Source organism: Dipodomys spectabilis, unplaced genomic scaffold, assembly GCF_019054845.1.
Source record: "Dipodomys spectabilis isolate Male_0828 unplaced genomic scaffold, ASM1905484v1 ptg000496l, whole genome shotgun sequence".
Lineage (NCBI taxonomy): Eukaryota > Metazoa > Chordata > Mammalia > Rodentia > Heteromyidae > Dipodomys > Dipodomys spectabilis.
Window position 1 is genome coordinate 319,102 of NW_024871173.1, and position 16,081 is coordinate 335,182.

Consider the following 16,081-nt stretch of genomic DNA (forward strand, 5'->3'; position numbering starts at 1 on the left):
CAGTGACTACAGGACTGGTCCCTAGCATCCATCCGACAGACCTTCCCTCATCCACCCATCTGCCCGTCAGAGCCCGCAGCAGCTCCGGCTCCCACAGACCTTCATCATGTTCCGGAACACATAGCTGAAGGTGTCCGTGCGAGAGTCCCGCCGGGGCTTGCAGATCACCAGGTGGTTGCGGAAGAGGAACACGTGGCGGTTGTGGCCCTTCCAGGGCATCCGGGCTCCTGGTGCCCCCTCCCACACGATGAAGTGGCCCTAGGGGCGTGAGTGGGTAGGGGTTGGCCTGCGGCTGGCAGGGACCCGTCCACAGTGCAAGACCTACCATCACCTAAGCCAGCACCCTTCCGAAGTCATGCCCATCACGTGCTACCCGCCCTGTAGCCCCACACATATACCCCGCTGCCCCCCCAGCCTGACCTGGCGGATGGGCTCTCCCAGGGCTTCTAGGGTGCCAGGGTAGTTCTCCATGAGGGACACATGCAGCTTGTTCTCAGCGCGCTGGGGCAGGGCTGACACCACCGCATAGGCCTGCTCCAGCAACGCGCAGTTCTGTCTGTTCCGGGCCTTGTTCCGGATCAGCTCCTGAGGTGAGGGGCAGAGGGGCAGGACACCAGCTGACTCCAAGTCCAGATCTGTCCTCTGGCCCAGCCTGGACAGACCAGACATGGCTGTGCCTACCTTCAGCAGGGCCTGGTATTTCTGTATCCGCTCCACTGGTTGCTCCAGGTAGTGCTGAAGTGGGGGTGGGGGTGGCTGGGAGGGGTCCTTGGCTGACAGTGTCTCCTCTGTGTATTTCTGGGGGGTCACGAGGGTGGGGCTTAGGCAGGAATCACCCTGAGCTGGAAGACAGGCTCCAGGGACCTCACAGGCACCCCTGCACTGAGGTGATAGCTGCCATCACCATCTGACAGGCAGTAGCACAGGGCTTAGGCAACTTAAGTGTGCAGCTGAAGAGCACAGAGCACTGGCTGCATTTCTCATTAAGTTAGAGCCCAAGGAGTGGGCAGGGAGCAGGTGATGGAGAAGGTGAGGGAAGACGGACTTCAGGTTTGGCTCCACACCTCAGATGGCCTTCGGGCAAAGGGACCTTCTGAGAGGGGCTGAGGGCAGCACCAAGGCCTGGGAGCAGGCAGGGTAGGGCAAACAGCCAGTAAGTCAGGCCCCAGGCACCTTGTAGAACTCCTGGACTGGTGAGCTGACTACCACAGACTCGGCTTGCACACGGCCCACCAGGAACTCAAGGTATTTCTCAAAGGCCTCTTGGTTCTTGATGAAGCACATGGCCACATCATCATCTGTGTCACAATGCGTCAGTTCCTGTAAGAAGCTGTTGTGAAGGGGATGGGGTCAGGGCATCCATCCAGACTGGCTCTAGGTCCTCTCCTTTGGGAGGAGCTGGCCCTGTGAGCGTGAAGTACACTGTATGCTGAATGTGTGTAAGAATATGTGTGTACACTTCTACATGAGTTCAGACATGTGTGGTAAGTACACTTCTACACACGTGTACATGCATGTGTGGGTGCACATACAGGCAGATGTATGCTGTGTGGATGTGTACATAAGGATGTACAGACATGAACATACAAGCACAGCATGTATTATTTGTGCATTATGTGCATGTGTGTCATCTACACACCTTTGGGTGTGCATGGGACAGGTATCTATGTGGGTGTTTGTGTGAGCATTTGCATGCCTTGTGTGAGTGTGCAATAGCATAGAGGTGCATGAAGGCATGCACACATGTCCAGGTAAATATACTTGTGTGTACAATATATACACTGTATATATATCCACAGGTAAGCCTTGTGCATGGGTGTGCATGCTGTTGAGTATATTGGTGTGTAATGTGGTGGCAGCACATGTACACATAGGCCCACATGCAGTAGACATGAGTGTGGGTTGTGCACATGCTAATCAGCAGAGGGGTACTCCAGGCCTTCCTGTGCTGGAGGCAGGTACAATCTGTGTTTCCTGGTGGGGGGGTCTGCCTTGTGCAGAGACATGATTGGTGGATAGATAGAAGTTGCCTCTTAACTCCTGCACACCTATCCATTAGGCCTGACCTGCAGCCTGCGTATGTATGTTCATGTACATGTTATTTTTTTAATCTGGGCACCTCTTTATTTTTTATCATCTTTAAGGAGTTTCCATGTAACAATCTGTAAGTACAACGCATCTTGCTTGATGTCACCCCTTTCAACATCCACACGTCTGTCCCCTACATGCTCCTCCCTTGTGCTTTTAACTGTAGGCTGTACGGTGAGTTCTTGACCGCATTCCTCCTCTCCTCATGCAGCCCACACACCTACCTGCTGTGGAAGTGGCTGATGTCCTGCACATTTCTGAAGATGACGGTCTTCTGGCTGGCCACAGCAGCAGGCACGTGTGGACTGCGGTCCAGATGCTGCATGTGGTGGCTCTGCAGAAACTGTAGCTCACCAACAAAGGCCTGCTCTGAACTCAGCAGCTCCTGGATGACAGAGCTGGCAGGAGAGGCAACCATGAGTGGGACCTGGGAGCTCAAACAGCAGGCCCTCAGCATTGCTCCAGCAGAGCTGGCTCCCTTGTGGCCCACATCTCTCAGCTGCCAAATCAGAGCACCTCTTGCTATCTGCAGCCTATCACCAACTTCCAGAAAGGGGGTAAGGAGTCAAGAGAGAGAGATTGCTTTGTCCTCCATAAAACTACTCTCTTTACCAGGAAGTGACCTGGTATGTTCCCAACAAGGAACTGGGGTGAGCTCAACTCCATCCCTGACAGAGGCTCATGTAGAATGAGTCACAGGCCCCCACAAAAGAAGCAGGCTAGCATTCCAACTGGACTCGGGTAAGCAGTGGGTTTCTGTGAGTGATGGGCCAGGGCCAGCCAGTGGGAAGTCCCACCAGACACTCACCTTAGCCTGGTCTTGTATTCATCTTCAGACACGGCCTCTCCAGGGAACTCAGGGGCTTCAGCGGGCCCCCATTCAGGTGACAGCTGGTCAGAAATAGGAACTCGTCACAGATAGCCTGAGTGCTGCCCCTGCCCCTGCTCCTGCCAAGATCAGACTCCCATCTCTCAAACAGGGACAGCGATTTCAGAGTCCTCTAGGTCAGTGAACAAGGGGCACAGTACCCAAGGTTCACTTCTCTGCAACCCCAGCCTCCAGGATACCTTGAGCCTCTTGTCCAGGTAGGCGGGTGACACCCAGCCCTGCCTCGAGGGGCTGGATTTGGTGGGCTTGGTGCGCACGAGCCAGCGCAGGGGATGGGCTGAGTCGAGGACCTCCACATACTGGCCTTCTCGAAGTGTGATGGCCCCCTGCTCGGCCCCCAGGGGCAGGTAGTCAGCCGTCACCACGTAGATGTCAAAGATCTGACAGAGAGTAAAATGGACAGTTGCCAGTCTCTAGCAGTCTCCAATGATTCTAGGGGTCTCCCAAATTCCCCAACAGTCCCCCCAAGAGCCCACAGAGGAGGAGAAGCCAAGTCAGGAGACCCAGGGAGGTGCTAACCAGACCTGCCAACCCCAGCCTGCAGGAGGGAAGTGCAGGTCAGTCTGCACATGGTCTACCCCATGCATTGTGGAAGAGATGTGGAAGACCTGCCCTCTATCAATCACCCCAAGAGATGACTGCTCCCTCCTAGGTCTCCCAATTGGGGCTACTTATACTTACCTTCTGTTGGTAGCTCATTACCTGCCTACCTGCCACTCTGAGCTCTAACAAGGAGCCTGGCACACTGGAGGCACAAGTGGAGGGAGAAGCGGAGGGAGGAATGATTCTGCCACAAAGCATGCTTCTGCAGGAACCCATGTGCAGATGACGGGTTCTCTGGGCTCCCGGCTCCCGTGTGCCATGGGTGGGGGTCTCCGTGCTCCCAGCCGAATGTGAATTCTTCTTCCCACCTCCCAAGGGCCCCATGGGGGACACCTGCTCACAGAGGTCCTGCCGGAGCGCCCCATAGAAGACCCTGCCCCTGCCTCTCTCATCCCACACCATCTCTTCCAGGGGGTCAGGGCCCACTCCCACCCTGACCCCCAAGGGTGCCCCTCACTCACCTCGCCACGGGAGTCTCCATCCTCTGACTCGGAAGAAGACTCCTGGACACTGGAGGAGGGCCTGGACCGGCCATGCCGTGGGGAGGCCGATGGGGTCTTGGACTCCTCGTCACTGTCACCCCCAGGCACCTGGAGCTTGGCTGTGAGAGCGGGGTTGTGACACCCAGGGTGCTGCCCTGCTGCATGCCAGTTCCCAGGGTGAAGGAGCCAGGCGGACCCAGGCCCAACCCCCAGCATGAATGAGGGTGCTCCACCACCCAGCCACCTGCTTCTCTCTCTCCTCTCCCTCCCTCCCTCCCCACCTCTCATACATGCACACACACACACACACACACACACACACACCTCTCTCTCTCTCTCACAGACACACACACACACACACACACACACACACACACACACACACACACACACACACACACACACACACACACTGGCCCTCACCCTGTGTGATTTTGGCGGACACCATCTCTGTAATCTGGGAAGTCAATTTCTGTAGGAACTCCTCTGTGCCCACCTCAGCAAGAGACAGGTGACCCCGGGCCTCCTCTGCTGCCAGATCTCCTGAGGGAGCAAAAGCAACACACAGGCATCTGTGCATTCTTAGGGTGTTTGCTGGATGTCCGCCATGCTGCAGGCACATCCCTGGTTCTGGGGGCCTCAAAGGCAGCACAGAGAGGGCTTCCCCCATGGGATGCCACCTGACACGGAGACCAGAAGACTCAGCTGCTGGCTGGGTAGGGGGCCAGCAAGGTCTAGCCAGATGAAAAATCACATTGTTTCATGGGGGGTCTGAGCCCATGAGCCAATGGGACTGAGAACAAGAGGAAGCAGGTCTGGATAGAGAGGGAAGTAAATGACCAGAGCACAGGAGACACATGAGGGACCGTGGAGCACCCAGTAGGAGACTAGGCAACAATCGCAGGAGTAGCCAAGGGGCTACATTCTCGGGACAGGAGGTAGCCAGAAGACAGTGGACAAGGCCAAGGCCGGCAGGAGGCCGGCAAGGCTACAGGGAAGAGGGCTGATTTCTGGGGAGCTGAGTAGGAGTCAGACTCAGTTCTCCCACTGTGGGAGAAGCCTGAAGCATGGAGCCCAAGGTAAGTTTGTGCCTCCTCATCGCAAGATGCCTAATGACCCAGCCCCCACAGCCCACCGGACAGACACCGTGCCAAGGCCTGGGCAGCCCCTCAGGGCCTCACAGGCCCTCAGACCACAGAGGTCAACAGAACCCCCAATTCCCTCTAAAGCTCAGAGTTTGTCTACCCAGCTCTGCTCTGAGCAGCCTTCTCCAAACCCCACTCAGACTCGCGGGAGTGCTCAGAGCACCTGTATTCTCCATACCTTTTTTCTGCCCAGCCAGCTCAGTGAAACCTGCAGACTCTGACATGTGGGCCGAGATAGCATGGGTTGTCCTGAGGGGAAAAGAGGGGCTCTGAGAGGCTTGAGTGGGAGCGCCTGAGAGTGAGAGAGTCAGGAGTCTCACACCACAGGCTCCATACTGGAAGGATTCTGGGACAGCCTTCATTTTACAACAGGGAAACTGAGTCATGGAGAGGCAGGCAGTATGCACAAACTCCATGGTATCTGAGGGGAGGATCTGGCTGCACTGTAGGACAGGGTGCTCCCTCGGGAGTATGGCTGCCCTGTGCCCCGCTCCTGGGCCTCCTCCATGGGTGTCCCTGCCCGGGGGCCTGGTGGGGGCAGCCTCCACTCACCCCTGCAGGAAAGTGGAAATGAGAGCTTCCTTCACTTTCTCTTGCTCCTCTTCCTTGGGCACTATCAGGAGAGTGGGTGAACCATCAGGATGAGGTTCTGGACCTCATGTACTAGATTCTAGGTCCAGACCCTACCTGGGTTGTGTGGGCTGCTGTGGGGTCCTGAACACACCCATTCCCTCTGACCCTCCAAAGACACTGTGCCTGAGCCACCACCCTGCCCCACTCTCAGCTCACGGAACAGCCACTAGATAGGATGAGGAATGGGAGTGTAGCCTTGAAGGGCAGCCTTCAGAGGGACTGAGCGAGGCTCGTGAGCAGAGGACCCTCAGTCAGCTGCACAGGGCAGGGTGAACACAGGGTCCTGCAGGACTAACGGCTCTGGCTTGCTCTGTGGGTTTTGCCAGCACTGGGAGAGGATGAGAGGAGATGGGAGAGGGGTCTGCAGGAGGTCCCACCACAGGAGCTGGTAAAGGAGTCTTCAAAGCTGTTCCATGTCTAATTCCATGCCCCAAGACCAATGCAGTCACCCACCCCCAGCAACCTTACTCACAGCCCGAGACATGCAGACTGGCAGAGCAGAGTGCCTGGCCAGCGGCGTTGGTGGCAATGCACGTGTAGGTACCCTGGTGCTGCCGGCCCACATCCAACAGCACCAGACTGTGCTGCTGGGAAGAACTGGCCATGGTGTAGCCTGGTGTGCTGGGGCTAATCCACAGCACACCTCTCTCCGCCTCCTCCTTGAGCCAGTGAACAGCTGGAGCTGGGTGGCCTGTGGATGAGAGGATCCAGTTGGCATGTCCTCGCCAAGGATGGACAGGTCCTATCCTTCGTCAGGAACAGGGGCTCCAGGGGTGAGGTGCTGCCTACCACGCTCTGTGAGGTGATGGCCTTACCTTCTTGATGGCCTTACCTTCTACCTTCACTGAAAATGTGATACTGGAACCCCTCTTCACTTTCTTGGGGGTGAACCGTTCCAGGATCCGGGGTGGCACCAGTTGTTCATGTGCATCTGGAAGGCATAGCCTGTGGGTACCCGCTGGAACTACCCACAGCCCTCTACGACTCCTGGGAGACCCTCAGGAGGACTTCTGCATCCTGCAGGCTCAGGACGCCTCATGTTGCCCCTCTGACCGGCAGCCTCCTGCCCATACCACCACTGCCAGCCCCAGGGACATCCACCCTGCCCTCAGCACCTATGGTTTGCTGCCCTCTCTTGCCATCTGGGTCTGTATTACCTGATGCTGATTTCTCGTCTGGCTCATCGGGGCCTGAAAGAAACAGGAGGAGTGAAGTACCCGGTAGAAGAGGTGCACACACAGGTGTCCCTCTCCTAGGCTCTGTACATAGTGCCATGTCCGTCCTAATGGCCCTGCCCACTGAGCGTGGGGCTGAGGCCGCTCCATCCATGGGCAAGGCCTCCAGATCCTTGATTGAGCTCTCATGCAAGCAGCAGTGGTATCACACACTCAGGAACGCAATAGGCATGTGGCCACATGGGCCAGACACAATGTGACAACTTGCCACCCCCCTCATCCACACTGGGACTCTGGAGCCTTGCTCTGATGACAGGGCAGGTTTAGGTCAAGCTTGGCATTGGCTTTTAGTGCTCAAGATTTTTTTGGAAAATAAAAGAAAATGTGGACTTGTCTCCCCAAGTCAGCTTCTGCGCAGTGTGCTTCTATAGGGATGCACACACTTGATCCCTTGGGTCTAGGAACCCTGAGCTCCTAACCTTGAAGGGCAAACTTCTGGACACCTGTGACAGTCCACTGGGGTAATGACCAAGGGGTCCTGACCCCAGGTCTGATGGGGCAGGGCCGGACAGTCATCCCCAGTGGACACTATCTGGGGTGTACTGCTCTGCCTGCTCCCTGTGAGCACTCACCTTGGACCAGCAGCTGGGCAGATGAGTAGGCTGCACCCACAGCATTGCTGATGTAAGCCGAGTATTGGCCAGCGTCCTCCCGAGTAACTGAGACGATCTCCAGTGTATGCAAGGACTTCTTGTCAGTCATGCGGATGTGGGCGGATGTTGTGAGGGGCTGGCCGTCTTTGAACCAGTACAGTCTTGGGGCTGGGTAGCCTGCAGCCAACAGAGGGGAATGGTCAGACCAGAGCTCTCACTCAGTGGGAGACAAAAGTCCAAAGAAGACCACAGGGTGCTCACCCGGGCAGTAGGCACATGTAACCCCCAACTTGCTGCTGGTTAGGGTACCCTCCTAACTGTGGCTTATGGAGGCTCTTGGTCTCTGTCCCATCATGGCGGCTGCCCCACAACCAACCCCTTACCTTTCACTTTGAGTTGGAACTTGGCCAGGCGTGTGCCAGGAGCCACCTGGACGTCTCTCAGCTCCTCTGTCACCTGGGGGAGCTGCCCCTCATCCGACTCAGTTCCCTCTTGTTCCCGGCTGGCAAGAAAGACAAATCATGGGGCAGCTATTAAGGGACCAGTAACAGGGCAAGGGTAGGAGGGCTCTTCTGGAGTACATGTCAGACGTGGATTGATTTTGAGGTTCCCTGTCTGCTAAACTGAAGGGTACAGAGACAAAGTTCCAGGGCCTGGTAGAAGCTTGGAGAACTGGCTCATCAGTCCAAAGCCCATCCCATCAGCCCAGCATGGCTGCTTCCCCAGAGTGTCGGGATTACCAGTCACTGAGCTCTGCTGTTGCCAAGGGGGTCCTACCTGGACAGGTATCCCTGGGCGCTGAAGTACGATGAGGTCTCTGTAGCATCTGCTGCAGTGTCATAGTCTGTGCTTGTCACTGGGGAAGGAAGGATACGCTGGAGCAAGGCCTGCTGCTCCTCTGCCTAGGCGCTGACCTTGAACCAGGACTACCTCAGCCCTTGACCACAAGGTTCTGACTGTCCAGCCTTACTGGGCATCACTAACACTCGAAAGTCAGGAGGGCAACAGCTGTACTGTACCCTGCTGGACTTGGGGCTGTTTACTGGCCCCATATTTCTAGGCCTGTAATAACCAAAAGCCTCTCTGACTTAAAGCATCGTAAATAGCACATGATTTGGAATCTTCTTAAATGGCAATGACAGTAGAAAACCATTATGGTTTATCCTACAGAACCATGAGGAATAAAATAGATATTGGCCTCCAGACCAACAGCTATGCCTAGCACCAATGGCTCACACCTACCTGTAATACTAACTACTCAAGACGCTAAGATCTGAGGATCTAGGTTTGAAACCAACTTGGGCAGGAAAGTCTGTGAAACTCTTAACTCTACCAACTTCAAAAAAGAAGTGGAGCTATGGCTCAAGTAGTAGCCTTAATATATGTCTAGGATAGTCCTAGCAGATGAGCAGAATAGCTCAATTGATATGTACCTATGACCATATAAGATGAGGCTAACTGAAATAAACTCTAAGATATGGACACAAGAGGTTTTTCATTGTTGTTCTTGTTTTAATGTACCATATGATTTCTTTTTTCTTTTGTCTTTTTCCCCCTATGGTTTATATTGTCCTTTGTATTTGATTTTGGTGCCCTGGGTATTGTATATGAATTAGGGAAGGGAAGGGTGAGACAAAGGACAAAGGGCAAACCAATGCAACCGTGATACAAGACAATATGCTGGAAACGAACTGTACAACTTGGGAGGAGGATGTGGGGAGGGAAATGGGAGAAAATGAGGAAGGGGATAACAAGTTCAACAAGAAATGACTTACTGCCTTATGTATGTAACTGTAACCCCTCTGTACATCACCTTGACAATAAAAGTAAACTAAAAAAAATCAACTAAGGGACAGTACTCAGACCCTAAGTTGAAGTCCCAACATGGGCACGCATGCACGCACACGCGAGCGCGTGCGCGTGCACACACACACACAAATCAACAGATAGAGACTTGGACTTCTAGCCAAGATAGAGCAAGAGAGATTGAATTTACCCGCTGTCAAATGACTGAATGTGCTCCCCACAAAAACTCATATGTCAAAATAACAACACAAGAGAGGTTGGGCTTTGGGAAGTGATCACATCGCATGGTGGAGTCTCATGAATGGATCAGTGACCTTATAAAAGGGAACCTGTCTACTATAGTCTTTCTTCCCTGTTCTCGCATGACACTATATTCTTTCCTATAGACTACCTAACCTACTATCAGTCTCATTCACTGTTTCTCACCTCTTGTACTACTTAAATAAATACAAAAAAGCTAAAATGTTTAAATCCACAGAATAGAGTTTTACTGTCTTTGCTAGTTCTAACATTTGAGTAGGTGTAGATTGATTGAGTAGATTAATCACACATTACAGGTTATTTTTTCCTGTCTCTTTATAAGTCTGTGTATTTTTGGTTAACTATCTTGACATTGTGGATTTTACCTTGTGGGAAGCTAGGTATGTGATCTTTCTTTCTCTTTCTTTCCTTCCTTCCTTCCTTTCTTTCTTTCTTTATTTCTTTTGGTAGGTCGTGGGGCTGGAACTCTGGGCCTGGGCACTGTCCCTCAGCTCTTCAGCTCAAGCTTAGCGCTCTACCCCTTCAGCCACAGTGCCACTTCTGGTTTTTCCCTAAGTGGTTTACTGGAGATAAGAGTCTCACGGGTTTTCTTGTCGTGCTGGCTTTGAACCACAATCCTAAGATCTCAGCCTCCTTAGTAGCTAGGATTACAGGCGTGAGCTACCAGTGCCCAGCTGATTTGTGATATTTCTAAAATACAAAATATTTATAAGACATACAATAATAAGACTGTCAGGACCAGATCCCGTATGCACAGTGGCTCTCTGAGCGCAGAATTCTAGCCATCAGAAGAGTGAGAAAGTTAGTTCTTTACAAGGCATTCAATCCATGTTATGTTGTTGTAACAGCCTTAACCAAGAACACTCCCACCTGAAGCAACAACAAGAACAAAAACACTACCACAAGAACCTAGATAAATATAAAAGTGATTTTTAAGTCTTGTCATTAGGCAAATGGAGGACAGTAATGGTTTAATTATAGGGAATATCAGCAAAACCTATCATTTATCTAGCTTTAATGACAAGCAAAATCTTTCGTTTCTCCAGCTTTCTGTACTGTTTCCAGGTCTAGGCAGGGAAAATGGAGGCAAAAATCAGGGGAATTCCATGAGTTCTGAGTCCTGGAAGACCTCGGCAGCAGAGTTCACAGGACAGTGCCAGAGAAGAGAAAACTGTGCAGGCAGGACTCGCCATCATTTAGCAGGTAGTGATTAGCAGATTCATGAGAGAAGACACATCTGAATGGTCAGAAGGAAACAGTGCCAGGAACAATGCCTGTTTTCTCCAGTCACTGTAGAAAAACTCACAGCACTCAGAACTCTGTGCCTCAGAAATGGGGAATAATTAGCCCTAGACTGAGCCCTACTCTAGACTCACCTAACAAATCATAAGGGCTCAAATTGTTTCCTAGGAACTAACTGCATCCCAGAACACAGCTGAAGATTTGTAGAACACAAACTAAGATCATCAGCCATGCAAAGAGGCAAGAAAACAAGACGCACATGATAGAGAAGAATCAATCAATCAAAACCAACCCACAACTGACCATGATGGTAGAACTTGCAGAGGAGGACATAAAAACAGTTATTAGAACTGTATTCTATATGTTCAAAAAGTAAATGATCTATGTTACCAAGACTCAAGAACTTCTAGAGATTAAAAAAATAAGACAGCCGGCGCCGGTGGCTCACGCCTATAATCCTAGCTACTCAGGAGGCTGAGATCTGAGGGGCTCATGCCTATAATCCTAGCTACTCAGGAGGCTGAGATCTGAGGATCGCGGTTCAAAGCCATCCCGGGCAGGAAAGTCCGTGAGACTCTTATCTCCAATAAGCCACTCAAAAAAACAAAACAAAACAAAAAAAAAACCGAAGTGGCGCTGTGGCTCAAGCGGTAGAGTGCTTGAGCTGAAGAGCTGAGGAACCGTGTCCAAGCCCAGAGTTCAAGCCCATGACTGACTAAATAAATAAGATAGGTGGGATTAATAACAAAGTTAGATATTACAAAGTAGTGTACCTAAGAACATAGTAAATAAGGATAAAATATAAGAAAAGGAAAAAGAAATTTAAAAAAGAGTATTAGGTATTCAGCTCAGTGGTAAAATGCTTGCTTGGTATGCATAGATCCTGAGGTTTGAAAGCTCCGACTCCTCATCAAGGTTTGATCTGATTGGCTAGCAGTCACCACCCTGAAGCTACTTTGGAAACCTTCAAGAGTCACCTCATGAGAACAGAAGCTATGCCCTGTACCTGGGCATCCCAAGGACTTAGAATCTCTGTACGAGCAATCAGGAGTAAAGATTACATAGACTTTTTAAAGACTGTAGCATCAGTCAATCATTACCTCTACACTTCTATTGAGAGGTTTTCCAGTGAAGCCACTGGAGGTCTCCCAAGAAAAGTTTCAATGGAGTGATTGGGGAAGGCTGGGTCACCTCCTCTTCAAAACCTTCTGGGCCTCTCTCCAGCTGATACACCTCTGAGAGACAGACATGAGGTCCTTGTACCACTTCACCCTAACCACTCTTGAGAGGCTCTTGTCCTGGCCCTTGCTCTCAAAAAGTCTCCTCTTCACCGGCCACAAGACATCAAGTTCCCTATCTCCCTTGCCACCAACCTCTTATCTCCAATAAGCCACTCAAAAAAAAAAAACAAAAAAAAAAAAACCGGAAGTGGCGCTGCGGCTCAAGCGGTAGAGTGCTTGAGCTGAAGAGCTGAGGAACAGTGTCCAAGCCCATAGTTCAAGCCCATGACTGACTAAATAAATAAGATAGGTGGGACTAAATAAATAAGATAGCCCAGCTCAGGAGAGCAGTACTCACAGTCCACACGGAGCTCAGCCTTGGTAGAAGAGACCCCCACACTGTTCTCAGCCAGGCAGCGGTAGACACCCATGTCTGCGGGCACCACAGCTGTAATGATGAGCTGATGACCACCCTGCTGGTCCTCGTTGATCATATAGTGGTCATCCTCCTCCAGCAATTTCCCATCCTTGAACCAGCGCACACTAGGCACCGGCTGGCCCGTGACCATACAGTCGAAGCTCACAGGGTAGCCATCCTGTACTTCTTGGTTCTGCAGCTGGGTCAGGAACACTGGGGCTGGGACAGACAAGCAGGGCATGCCACGTTAACCTTGATCATGCCAATCACATCTACAATCACAAGCTTCCACCAGACCGGAAGTCTGGTGCAAGTGTTCATTTGAGTTTTGAGACCCTGTCTAATAACCCCACCCTGAATCTTGACGGCTAAGTCTACCCTATTCCCATTCTCTAAGCTTGCTTCCCAAGCCACTAAGCAAGAAGGATGGAAAACAGAAAGAATAGGGGGAAAAAGAGGTTAGGCTGTGTGATCTAGGAGTCCTGGAAGAACAGACAAATGACCTTTTAGGGACACAATTGCCCCAAACTGGACAGAAGTTTCAAGACATGATTTGAGACATTTACGATAACCTCTTAATGTTCTGGAGAGACAGAAGCAAGCAGTGAAATGGATTTTTAATTATTTACTTGATGAAATAGAATATACTGTGCAGAGTGGACCCAAGAACCCCTCTATTTTATGAGTTCCATCTCTGAGTCTCTCCTTACAGAAAAAAAACAACAGAAAGTAGGTATTCTCATCCCCATTTGCAGATGTGAAAACTGAAAGTCAAAGAGTTCAAATAGCATCTCTGAGTGGCACACGGCTAGTAAGAGGCAGAGCTGGATTTTATACTCAGCTCTGTTTAACCTCAGAGCCAGGGTGTACCATGGCTCAGTAGGCCACATCTGCAAACAGCTGATGCTGGAGTGCAGGTGACCCAGCTGATGCTGCCACACCTCCTCCAGTCCACCCTGGATCCTCGTGCAGCCCGACCAAGGCAGTGTGTGAACTCACCAGCATCAGAAGCCAGCAGGCTGGGCACAGGCCCCGGAGGCACTGCAGGGGTAGGCAGAGGAGCCACCTTGCTAATTCGCATCTCCACTCCCTTGGGCCCTTGCTCCACAAGCCCAATTTCTACTCCGATGCCCATGGTAGCAAACATCTCCTGGAAGCGGGTGACTGCCTGGCGGGCCTCAGAGAGTGCCTCGAAACGGATGCAGACAAAATGTTCATCTTCACGATACGTCTGCCAGTCTGCAGGCTCCTCCGGCTCTGCAGTGCCCTCGTCGGCGCTGAGGAAGAGCTCCTCATCGGACACCTCCGAGGGGCCCTTGGTGCGGAAGAGCCGGTGGAGGCGCCTGGCGGCTCGTCGGAAGGCATCGTCCAGCTCTCCCCCGGAGGAGCTCTCGGCTTCACTCTCCGTCCCACTGACCACCACACAGGCACTGTGGCTCACATGGCCAAACTTATTGCTCACCCGACAGGTGTAGCGGCCAGTGTCAGCAGGGCCCAGACCAGTGACCAGCAGGGAGCAGGTGCCATCCCCAAGCTGATCGATATGGTGGTGTCGCCCATCAGTCAGCTCCACGCCATCCTTCAGCCAGCAGGCCCGCACATCCGCTTTACTGGCCACCACACATTCCAGCCTCAGGACATCCCCCACCTGTGCCTCAGTGTCCCCAAACGTGCGGGAGAACACAGGCCCTTCCTGCTGCTTCATCTCCTTCCGCACCTTGTAGCCCTTAAAGGCAGCTTGGATCTTCACAGCAGCCTTGTCCATGGAGGGATCGCTCAGGTCCTCAGCCCTCACCTCTCCCTGGGGTGGGCACACTGTGGCTGGTTGCTCCTGATGTTTCTGTGTCTTCGTAGAGGGGACTGCTGGAGCCCCAATCTGCAGGCACAGGATGTGATGTCATGGTGGAGCATGAAAGCTGAAGTCAGGAGCACACAGGATCAAGGCCCCAGGGCCATGTTTTGCTCTAGCATTCTATTCTTCCTCCCACCTACTGGCAACCACACTAGCTTGAGCTAGGTGCCTACTGGCTTCTACTGCTACCCCAAAACAAGACCACCTCCTCCCTGAAATAGCTTTATACATTCACATACATGAAGATTAGCTGCCTTATAAGGAATAGCAGGAAGACCAATAAAAATTTAACAGCTATGTGAGTGGAGATGGATGGAGAATGAATGGGTAGATGGAAGGAAGGCTGGATGGATGAAGGGAAGGTGGATGGATGGCTAATGGTGGATATATGGATAGGTGGGTGGCATAGGTGTAGATAGGTGGACGGATGAGTAAATAGGTAAACAGTCTGACCAGAAAACAGATGAATAGGTGAGCAAGTACAGGAGTGATGGATTGAGGAATGGTGGATAAATTATGGGCAAGGTAGTGGATAGGTGGGTGATGGATGATGAATGGATGGATGATAGTAGGGACAGATGTGTGGGGCACAAAGGGCTGGCTGTATGACTTGGCAAATAGAAGATAAGGAAACAAACTGGCACATAAGCATAAGAGTAGTAGACTGATGGATCAGTGAATGGGTATAGGTGGGTGAATAGGTCAATGAATAAGTGGTCAAATAGGTGAACAGGTGCAGAAGAGATGGTGGATGAATGAAAGATGGTAGATAATGGACAAATGAATAGATATTAGATGTGCAGATGGATAAACAGGTGCAGGTACAGATGGAAATATGGTAAGTAGATATAATGGACCAGTGAATGCAAGAAAGAATGGATATATGGATGCCTGGGATCATGGTAGATGGACCCGTGGATAGCAGGAAGGAAAGATGATGCACAGATGGGCAGGTGAACGGTAGATGTATAGACAGATTAATCGATAGATTAAAGACGGGTGCATGAATGAAGAAAGTCAAAGATGGCCAGGCTTCTCTCTGCTCGCTGAAAGGGGCTTGGCAGGCAGGGCACTCACCTTGCTGGCTAAGGGTGGTGCCCCAGGCTTTCCAGCTTTCTTGAGGTAGGTAATGAGGGAAGGGGTGCCCGCTCGGGACTCATCATCAGAGCTGGTATGTGACAGGTCAGCCTCTCCAGTGCGTGCTAGCTCATCGGCTGTGGAATAGCCCTCGGAGAGCTCAGGAGCCAGCTCCTCTGCCTCCTGCCGCAGGTGCTGCACACGGCCGTCTTCCTCAGGCAGCTCACTGATGGAGTCCAGAGTGGGCTCACGGCTCATGCGGCGTTTCCGGGCGAGGGCTTCCCAGAGCAGGTGCAGGTCACCCTCCTGGGCTGCCTCAGGGGGCAGGCTAGGCTGCACGGGGGCCTCGTCCCCAGAGCCTGTGGTCAGCACCACTGAAGAAAGCAGAAGATGGGTCAGCAGGATAGGGCTGAGACGTGAGATCACACTCACCCTCACTGACGACCGGTGTGTCACCTTGCTGGACCTTGACTCCCCGCCGGGTACCACATCGTTCTACCACGTTTTAGAAGCTCTGAGCCTAAGCCCACATCAGCT

At 52.2% G+C, this 16,081-nt stretch overlaps 1 protein-coding gene across 1 annotated transcript in view; it reads right to left on the bottom strand.

Annotated features, from left to right (window-relative positions):
* Positions 1 to 16,081, bottom strand: part of Obscn (obscurin, cytoskeletal calmodulin and titin-interacting RhoGEF) — a 121,009-nt gene that overhangs the window by 13,679 nt on the left and 91,249 nt on the right. The window contains exons 55-74 of the mRNA XM_042669531.1: positions 15,545 to 15,918; positions 13,615 to 14,491; positions 12,556 to 12,834; positions 8,446 to 8,524; positions 8,052 to 8,170; positions 7,648 to 7,845; positions 6,998 to 7,030; positions 6,673 to 6,771; positions 6,313 to 6,531; positions 5,760 to 5,820; positions 5,386 to 5,456; positions 4,486 to 4,602; positions 4,042 to 4,181; positions 3,157 to 3,357; positions 2,897 to 2,979; positions 2,313 to 2,486; positions 1,174 to 1,330; positions 682 to 798; positions 421 to 585; positions 100 to 258 (exon numbers count right to left, since the gene is read on the bottom strand). Coding sequence (XP_042525465.1) covers positions 100 to 258; positions 421 to 585; positions 682 to 798; positions 1,174 to 1,330; positions 2,313 to 2,486; positions 2,897 to 2,979; positions 3,157 to 3,357; positions 4,042 to 4,181; positions 4,486 to 4,602; positions 5,386 to 5,456; positions 5,760 to 5,820; positions 6,313 to 6,531; positions 6,673 to 6,771; positions 6,998 to 7,030; positions 7,648 to 7,845; positions 8,052 to 8,170; positions 8,446 to 8,524; positions 12,556 to 12,834; positions 13,615 to 14,491; positions 15,545 to 15,918 — 3,722 coding nt within the window. The remainder of the gene's footprint in view (positions 1 to 99; positions 259 to 420; positions 586 to 681; positions 799 to 1,173; positions 1,331 to 2,312; positions 2,487 to 2,896; positions 2,980 to 3,156; positions 3,358 to 4,041; positions 4,182 to 4,485; positions 4,603 to 5,385; positions 5,457 to 5,759; positions 5,821 to 6,312; positions 6,532 to 6,672; positions 6,772 to 6,997; positions 7,031 to 7,647; positions 7,846 to 8,051; positions 8,171 to 8,445; positions 8,525 to 12,555; positions 12,835 to 13,614; positions 14,492 to 15,544; positions 15,919 to 16,081) is intronic.